Source organism: Rutidosis leptorrhynchoides, chromosome 4 (genome assembly GCF_046630445.1).
Source record: "Rutidosis leptorrhynchoides isolate AG116_Rl617_1_P2 chromosome 4, CSIRO_AGI_Rlap_v1, whole genome shotgun sequence".
NCBI lineage: Eukaryota > Viridiplantae > Streptophyta > Magnoliopsida > Asterales > Asteraceae > Rutidosis > Rutidosis leptorrhynchoides.
In genome coordinates, this window is record NC_092336.1 from 491,520,801 (window position 1) to 491,530,634 (window position 9,834).

At 34.9% G+C, this 9,834-nt stretch overlaps 1 protein-coding gene across 1 annotated transcript; it reads left to right on the top strand.

Annotated features, from left to right (window-relative positions):
* Positions 1-5,078: 5,078 nt before the first annotated feature.
* Positions 5,079-8,396, top strand: LOC139844667 (uncharacterized). The gene is made up of 4 exons (XM_071834894.1): positions 5,079-6,024; positions 6,722-6,943; positions 7,454-7,545; positions 7,649-8,396. Exons 1-4 carry the CDS (start codon positions 5,236-5,238, stop codon positions 8,292-8,294), a joined length of 1,749 nt encoding a protein of 582 aa, XP_071690995.1. The 5' UTR covers positions 5,079-5,235; the 3' UTR covers positions 8,295-8,396.
* The last annotated feature ends 1,438 nt before the right edge of the window (positions 8,397-9,834 follow it).

The following is a 9,834-nucleotide window of genomic DNA, read 5'->3' on the forward strand; positions in this document are numbered from 1 at the left end:
CGATCATCAAGGCCCAAAATAATCATCAAACATCTCATTCTTCATCTTAATATCATTGCACTCGATCCTTAATTAAGTATCTTTTAATCTAGGATTGATCATTAAACGGCAATGATTTCTCTACTGAAACGTTGATTGTCATGGTAAAAAAAATTATTGTGTTTTCAATTTATAATTAAATTAAACAAGGAGTCTTTAACACCATTTGTAATGGTAAGTGTGGGTTTTTTGTTTTTTTTTTTTTTTTTTAGCACTTACTCCGTATTTGATTTGATGATCAGACCGTATGGGTTTTTGGTCTAAAATAGTGGGGGTGCGAAAATTTTGATGCAGCTAACGAAGCTAACGAGTGTTGTGATGATTTTTAAAATATATTTGGTGAAGAGACAAAAATATTAAAATAATATATAAAAAACTTCGACGTGCCAAAAATTAAAATTCACGGACCATTAGGCTTGATTTGAGCGCTTGTTTGGTTCCAACTAGGATCCCACATCACTTTGTGGCCTCCGCTAGGAATGTTCTAACACAAAAGAGATAGACCTGTAATTTAATTATCTGTGTGACGTACTTTATCAGCAGTATACGTAATTTTTTTTATCTACGGCCTAGATTAAATGAATTTTTTCCATCTAGAAATTTTTTAAAATAGAGTGATGTAATTTAAGTTTGTTATAATACGTTAAAGATAATGAAATTTTTATATTTTAATTTTGTTATAACTCTCAAATTATAGATATAGTATTTTATAAAATACTAATATTTTATATTATAAAGAATCTACGCTAATTAATAATGGTTAGACGTAATGGAAAAGAATCAGTTTTGGAATGTGTTAAAACTGGTCAACTCAAGTTGTGTTGGCCAGCAAACGCTTTAAAAGTTCAATTTTTGAAGATTTATAAGGATGTTGTATAATGTGAAACTGTTGAGAAGTTATCCTACATCGGTCATAAACAAAAACAAATGTGTGCACATAATACTAAGAAGAAGTCCCTTTATCACCAATTAATTTTAGAAAAGGATGGACTTATCAATCCTATCATGGTAACAGAGCTCAGGTGAGCGGTTTTACAAAGAGATCGAGTCAGGCCCTTATGTGTGTGCCGTCGTCGCTACAACCGTTCCACATCGGTCATGGACAAAAACAAAAACAAAAACAAAAACAAAAACAAAAACAAATGTTGGGAAGTTATCCCACATCGGTCATGGAAAAAAACAAAAACAAATGTGTGCATATAAGACTAAGGGGAAGTCCCTCTATCACCAATTGGTTTTAGAAAAGGATGGACTATGTGCATATAAGACTAAGGGGACGATTTATTAATTCTATCAGGAACTTATAAGACCACCCCCAACCCAGCGTGTATTTACGGTTTCAGTCCAAGTTGGCACCAACGGAAATTGACGTCCGTCAACACGGCGTCAGTTTTCGTTAGTTTGGGGCGTTAGTTGCCCACCCGACGGAGGACGGATAGATGACCGTTTTATTTTTTTTTATTTTTTTCAAATTTTAATTTTATCTGTCTTTTCCCTACTTCTATATATATACTTCTACATTTAAACTTCATCTTCATCAAAACTTTTTACTCTTTCATTTTTTACTTTATCAATTCCAAAATAAAAATATGGCTAACCCAAACCAAAGACCACCAAACCCAAATAATTTCCACGATTGGTTTCAATACGGAACATATTTGGGTGGTGGTTCATCAAACCCGAGCAATCTTCAACAAATCTCAATCGTTGCGCCTCAATATCGTACTCTAACACAAGAACAACAACATCGTATTTATTTGGAGCAACAATGAATTTTAGAACAAGCTCAATATCGCCCCATCACTCCAACGTTGTTGATGAATCCGATGACTTCGACCCCGCCTTAAGAAACGGTGACCGAAAAGCTTCAAAAAATTGTACCTTGATCAGTTCTCGCATTTGGTTGACGCACCCGACGAATCATCCGAAGACGACGAAAACTAGTAGTTTGATTATGTGTTGTTTAATTTTTAGTAATTTTAGTTTTTAAGTCTACTATGTAATTTTTTTTAATGTCTATGAACTTTTAATTTTGTTAAATTTTCAATGTTGTTTTTATTTAATATTTATTATTTTATTGAAATAATGTGTTAAATTATATAAAAAAATTGCAAAATAAAAAAACTGGTAGACCCCACTAAAACTGACATGAAAACTGACATTTTCGGTTAAAAAGGTCAGAAACTGACACTTTCCAGTCAGAGTCAGATTGCACTTTTTGGCAAAAAACGCACCAACTGCCTGTGATGGGAATGGTCTAATGAGTGGATATTTTTGAAGGTTTGGAAGGATATACTTGAAATTTTCCGACATGAAAAATACCAAGTGTTCGTATACAGTTATTACATTACAATATTAGTATTATTTTACTATTATTATTATCAACTAATTCGAAATCGTCAGATATACATGGAGCATAAGAAAGAAGCTCGGGATCAACTCTAATATCGTATCGTTGATATTTAATTCCCGGTAGCTAGAGATCCTTTCCGGTTCCTTACGTTGGACAAAAATATGCATCGGTTGATTCAAACTTTGATCAGGATCACTGACGGAACTACGATTTTTTTCACCAGAGACAAAAAAATAATTTTAATAGCAATTTTTTTAATAAAATATGGAGGTTTTGGGCAAAAAATTGAGGTTTTTATTAAGTAAATTATGAAGGTTTTTGGGTAAAAGTTAAAGGTTTTAGAGCAAAATTTGAGGTTTTTGGGCAAAATATTTAATTTTTGGGGTAAAAAAATAATCCACTAAGGGCAAAGTCGAAAAATCTAAAATTTTTATACCGAAAAATAAAAAATTCACGGGCGGACGCCCTGCCCCCAAGTAGTTTCACCACTGATCATGACGATCCTGGGTTTCTCCTCGACGAGTGCGTGTGTCTAACCAACTAAACCAGCCGTTCAAAAAAAAAAAAAAATATGGCTCTTAAAAGAGCTTTTTTTGTTAAATTATCTAAATAAAACAATATTAAAATATGGTTTACTAACCTATGGCTCAACATATATATCCATATAAAAATAAAATAGAAATATATTTCGTACATATCGTTTAACAAAGTGAAACTATTTCAAGACCAAAATAACACAACTAATTCATTTCTAAAATGTAGGAAACTAGTAGGTAAGAACGACGGAGACGACGACAATGTTTAGGCCGAGGACGATGGGGTGAAGAAGACGATGGTGGATGTGCCAGTGACGGCGACACGGAGCTGGAGATGGGTTGGTTGTGTGTGAAAGCTGGATAAGGTGAGTGAATCGCCCAAAACCATGAGAACTATCTTCGAATAACATATGAGGAAGAAAACCCTATTTAACAAATATCTTAAGGGTTAAAAAGACGAAAATACTCTTTAAAAATAAAATAATTAGGTGAATAGTAAAAGTATATGTTCTATTGATATAAGTATAATTTTACGGAGTAAAATTTTGGTTGTTCGTCATGGTTCTTAATCTTAATTTACCCATAAGTAATCATTCAAGGGTGCACGGGCTTTTGATATATTAACACTAACGAGAAATATCAAAAACGTTTGAAAGATGGCTAAAGGTCAATTGACTTTATCAATTGAGGCAACAGTAAGCGTCGATTTATTGTCGACTTGACTGTCGCTTAAAGCCAAAATTGAATTGCGCGCAGGCTGGCTTTGAAACCCACGAAAATTTGATTCCACCATTTTCATGGCGTGTCATTTTTCACTTTTTTTTTTTGCCGGAGGTCCCCATGGAAGCAATCTCTCTACCCTGGAGTAGAGAGGGGATGATGTTCTCTTCCATGTGGTGGAGAATTCTTTCCCGACTCGTGGTTAGAGAAACGACTTCTCTTCTACTTTAGGGTAGAGAAATGATTGTCTACATCTCACCTCCCTCATACCTTGAGTTTTGTTGTTGTTGTTGTTGTTTGAAAGATTGCCAAGCACTTATAAAGTCCATCCGTTCCAAAATAAGTGTCTACCTTAATAATTGTCTACTTCTAGAAATAATCAATAAATATCATTAAACTCTCAAATTTACCATTATTTATTACTCTAAATCACTCATATTTTAAATAAATTGAGTCAAACTTACCTTAACTATATGGACAAAATTGACATTTATCATCAATATCTTAAATCCAACCAAAATAACTCTTGGACACTTTTTTTTGGGACGGAGGGAGTAATTAACAATGTGTCATGTTATATACTATGAACATATACATATATGTAAGCTTACAACTTACTACGTTTTTTTTTTTAAACAGTAGTATCGGCATCACTCAGATGGGACTTAACCACCTTCGGATCATATGTCACTCACACACGCATTAAGAGAAAACTCAAATCGCAACAACCCTGGCAGTATGGTTGAAGGTTGGGAAAACCGCCTCTGAAAAGCTAATTGGTGCAATACCAATTAGATTCCGGCTATTGGAATCGAACCTGGCCCTAAGAAATACGTTTAAGCATACCATATAATACAATTCTATATTTTTAAGTCTAACTTGTCATTAATAATATAAATATCAAAACCATATAAGGAAAGTCGATACTAAAAAAAGAATATTAAACTTAATTATAGTATGTTTAAACGTAATCAGCTATGTTTATCATTCTCCTTTATTTATTTATATTTTTTTTATTGAAAAAACGAAAACTAATATAACAATCGACTTTCATCAACTGATGAAAAGCCGACAAAAAGATATAAGAAACGCTTTTCCAAAAAAAAAAAAAAAAAAAAAAAAAAAGATATAAGAACTTATTTATTTACATTTGATAGTCGTTTGTACAAATTCTATAAAAAAGGAACTACATTTACATAATGTTCGAATAATTCACGATATAAGTCCATGAATCATTAAATATCAGACTTACCAACCATAGCAGCTAAATATGACCGTTGGCCATTTATTTCTATAACGTTCCAAAAAATCACAAATTCATTTAAAAAATTCATTCCTTTTTGTCATGTAACCTCTTCTTAGTTACCGTTATCAAACCCCACATTAGGGTCTTTCCATCTTCCCTCTTAAACCCAAATCCACCCCCAATTTCTTGTTCAATCCAAAACCCCAAATCTTTTTTCTTCAACAATTTGTATAAAAATCGAATTTTTCAAGAACCCTATCTTTCAATTCGTTAGGGTTTCATTCGTTGAATGATTTTACGATCAAGAACCCCATAATTAACCAATCAATTTATCTGTTGATATGGCGACATTGGCACCTGGGATCTTATTAAAGCTGCTGAATGGAATGAATTCAGGGGTGAAACCCACAAGTGAATACAGGAGTTCACTTTTACAAGTAACCGATATTGTCCCAGCTGATCTTGATGAGAAAGATCTATGGCCGAAACACGGGTTTTATATCAAAGTTTCTGATTCTTCTCATTCGATTTATGTAAGTTTACCTTATGAACAGGATGATCTTGTTCTTAGTAATAAAATGCAGCTGGGTCAGTTCATTTATGTCGATAATTTAGAGCCGGGTTCGCCTGTTCCTATAGCTAAAGGTGCGAAACCCCTTCCTGGCCGCCACCCGTTCGTTGGAACGCCTGAACCACTTATGGGTTTGAGACGAAAAGGCGAAAAAAGTGAACACAAAGGGATTTTGAATTTGAATTCGAATACGAAATCGTGTGCTCCAAGAAGAGGTTCTTGGGGACAAAAAGGGGAAGATGGAGTTTGTGCATCACCGCTGGTGTTAAAGCCATGTCCTTTGGATTTTGACCAATGTACGCCTGTGAAATCGAGATCGGTAATGAGAGTAAATTTTCCTATGTCGCCGATGATAAGAGGGCGAGCGGGTGAGAAAGATGGTGGGACGAATGGTGGGGTCAGAGCGTCTGCAGGTGGGGCGTTGTTATCGAAGATGATGGACAGTCCTGCAACTAGGAAAAGCTGTGCTGTTAGTGCTACAATGATGAAGTATTCAAGGAGCAAGAGTACTATTTGTGACAGAGATGCAAAGATATTAAGAAGTCCCTTTAAAACAACTGTATGTACATCTTCCTCTTTTTGTTATATTTAATGGATTTTTCTATTTATCGTTAACACGCATAGAACAATTGTACAATTGAGTAATTGCTACAACAAAATTAATAACTAACTGCTAGGTACAACTAATTTAAGCGTTTTAACGACATCCCTTACGTTAGAAATTCCATATTGAATCAATATAAAAGTCATTATCGTTGATCATTGTGAAGTATAATATATATTGTGTAAAATTGCGTATGGTGTGTGGAGTAAGTAAATGTTCTGTTGGATTCTTGGCATAAGCTATAAGCAGAAACTGTATGTGCATTTGAACTAAGTTGAACTATAGCTTGATTTTATACTGGTGATAATCGTATAATGTCATTCGAGGATGGTAAAATTCAACAGGTTTAAGAGAGCTAGGTTGAATTACTGCAAATGCTTGTTAGTTAGTAGGGTTTTGCATACTTTTAAGAATGAACAGAAGAAAACTTAATTTAAAAATTTGAGAAAAAATGTAAGTTGCTCAATAATTAGGTTATTTGAGATAGACGTTGTTTAAAAAAATGATACATTACTTTCTTTTATACGGCGTTGTTAGGAATTTAACTAGGATATATTAGTAAGGGAAAAAGAGTTTTTTGAATTAGTTCAACATACTTTCTGCAATTACAATTAGTTGAAATTGAGTTAATATTTGCACTTAATTATTGCAGGAAAAGAAAAGCACAACGCCACCTCCAAGTTTACGGAATGCACGAGTATCATCTTCTCCCAGTGTTAGTTCAGAGACGAACACACGGATATCGTCTTCTCCCAGCATGAGTTCGGAGAACAAGAACTATTCTAACTCAAAGATGGCTTCACAGCAAGACTCTCCATATGGGGACAACAGCCTATCGTTTAACTTACCAGGAAAACTTGGCATTTTAGGAAAGGTACACCTTCGAGACTTCAAAATATTAAGTTTTACTGTAATTCAAGTCTAATATTTTAGATTTAGGGTGCATTTGATTACCTACTAACTGAATGGTTGAGCACTGAATGAATGTTGAACCGTTCAGCAATGTGTGTTGAACCATTTAGAGTTGTGAAATACTCTCTTTAACCAGTTAGCACCTCCATTTCCTTTAACATATTCCTGAAATTATATCATGAGCACTTATCAAACAGATTATTGTCGTTCAGAACCAAATTTAATGAGAACCTTTGAGTCAAACCATCCCGCGCTTAATCATTCTATTTAATCAAATGCACACTCAGCCTAAAAAAAACAATCGCAAGGCTAAAGTTTGAAACTTTCTACCACCCCATAAGGATTACATGTTTTTCTGACTCTAAACTATTCCAAAAGTTTCAGTTAGTTTCTATGATACCATTATGAAAGGTTTTGTAACATGTAACCCGTATCCATTTAATTTATCTTTTCTTAATTTCTCTCATTTCAGGAAGCCATCCAGCAACGCGAAACAGCTCAAAAGATTGCGCTTCAAGCACTTAGAGAGGCTTCTGCTACAGAAACTGTTGTTCGATCCCTCAAGTATGAAAAACTTTATAGTTTCATTACATACACATTCTTTCATTTCATATAATGTTTGTAGATCTGTAGCTAATACTATAAAACTTGTGTTTTTGACTTGTAGGAATCTCTCTAATTTAAGCAAGTCAGCAAAACCCGAAAATCCAGCAGACTGTTTTGACCAGTTTCTCGAGTTCCATAGCCAAATTGTTCAAGCAGTTGCTGAAATGACATCCATTAGAGCTGCAACATCTCAAATCTCAGCAGATGAAACACCAGTCTTACATGATATCATGAACAACAACAACCATTCAGACACAAACAATGCATCCAAAAGACGAGCTGCGTTACACAAATCGATCGTAGCATTTCCCGAAAGAAACGATCAGAGGTCAACGAGTGCATTGAAACAAATGAGACCACCATCAACAAATGTTAATCAAAAAACAAAAATGGGTGACAATGATGAAAACAAGAATCCAGGGGGGTCTAGTTGCAGCTTAAGTAATACCATAAAACTGGGAATGCAGATTGAAACGGAGGCCGGGAATTGGTTTATGGAGTTTTTGGAGAAAGCGTTAGATAAAGGTATGAAGAAGAAAACAAAAGGAACTGGTGAATCGAATAATGTGAAGAAAGTTTCTCAATCACTGATATTGAAAGTTATTAATTGGGTTGAAGTTGAACAGTGTGATTGTAGCAAGAGACCTGTGCATCCAAAGGCAACACAGATTGCTAGGAAATTGAGGATTAAAATGAAGAACCCTTGAGTTTTGTGTGTGTGTGTGTGAAGGAAGTGTGAGAGTGGAGTGTATTATTTATGTATTTATCTGTGTTAAAAATGTTTTTAACTAGGTATTAATTACAATAAAGTTCACATTTTTACTAAAGTATAAACCTCGTTCTTAACAATTACTGTATTTGTCAGTGGAATCGTTTGAGCATGCATCAGTTGAAACTTTTGCTGTTAATATGTTGCTGTTTATAATAGTTGTTTAACTTCGATTCGATGTAACCATGAGGTGGTAACCGAGTGGCAATTCTGGATTTCTCACTAAATAGAAAGGGAGTTTAGAAGTTCGAATTCATGAAGTAACCGAGCAGCTTGCAAAGCAAGTTGTCGTCTCGAGATTAGTCTGCATGCTAAGCGAGTCAGAAACTCGGGCCTGAAAGGGTACCCAAAAAAAACCTTAGAATTTGATTCACCCTATGCCACTCATCCACCTTGACAATACGTCTTTCCCGAACTTCGATTCGTGGTGCTTCTGTTATTCTATTTTGGTAACGCTTCGTGGGTTAAAAGATGTTTGTTCGGGCATCCATATGTGTGTTTTCTTCTTTTCTACTTCTTTTCTAGAGCCTCATTTATTCAACGGACTGAGTTCTCTGTTGAATCTTTACTTTCAAGTTTGACCGGCTATGCGATTGGAACCGAGAACTTTTAGGTGTAGTTTGTTGGAGGTTTTATTAAATTCTTTCGTGTAGGGTAAAATAATCGATAGCCGGATAAATCACTGAATCGTGGTATCACTTTCCGAAAGTAATTATTCGACCCTTATAGTCTGGGTTACACGAATATCACTTTGGGATAAGACAGAGATTAAATTCTTGTTTTGGCAGAAACAAGAATTCCTTTTGCAGAAGAATATTTTGGTGTTCGTAACTTGTGTATTTTTCTCATGCATATTGGTTAATATATTTATATACACCCTTAATCATGAAAGAGTCTTTTATTAAAATCAATTGGCCGATTGATTAATAAAAGTATCTTCTATAATATTCAAAAGTGGTTACAGGAAGAATATTTCTATAAACAAATATTATCACTTCCATCATTAAAGTAAAAGTTGTTACTTTTACAATAAACAAATATTATATTTTACAACTATCAAAGCATGAGTGATCACTTTATAATAAACAAGTATTATTCCTTCAACCACTAAAGCAAAAGTGGGTGCAAGAATAATTCTTCCGTAATCACTCAAAATTGTGTTAAGTGTTTTCTTACTGCTGTCTCTTAAGAACCAGCACTGCAAAAGGACCAGCAGCGCAAAAATCAGCAAACAGGACCAGCAGCGCAAAAGTCAGCATACAGGACCAGCAGCGCAAAAGTCAGCATACAGGACCAGCAGCGCAGAGGAACCAGCAAACAGGACCAGCTGCGCAGAACAACCAGCACAGGGACCAGCTGCGCAGAACAACCAGCACAGGGACCAGTTGCGCAAAACAACCAGCACAGGGACCAGCTGCGCAGAACAACCAGCACAGGGACCAGCAATGCAGAACAACCAGCACAAGGACCAGCAATGC

Bases quoted from the DNA above. Each gene is read 5' to 3' on its own strand.
- LOC139844667 (XM_071834894.1), top strand. From the start codon at position 5,236: ATGGCGACATTGGCACCTGGGATCTTATTAAAGCTGCTGAATGGAATG. The intron at 6,025-6,721 runs GTATGTACATCT...TAATTATTGCAG, and splicing joins GAAGTCCCTTTAAAACAACT to GAAAAGAAAAGCACAACGCC. The intron at 6,944-7,453 runs GTACACCTTCGA...CTCTCATTTCAG, and splicing joins AACTTGGCATTTTAGGAAAG to GAAGCCATCCAGCAACGCGA.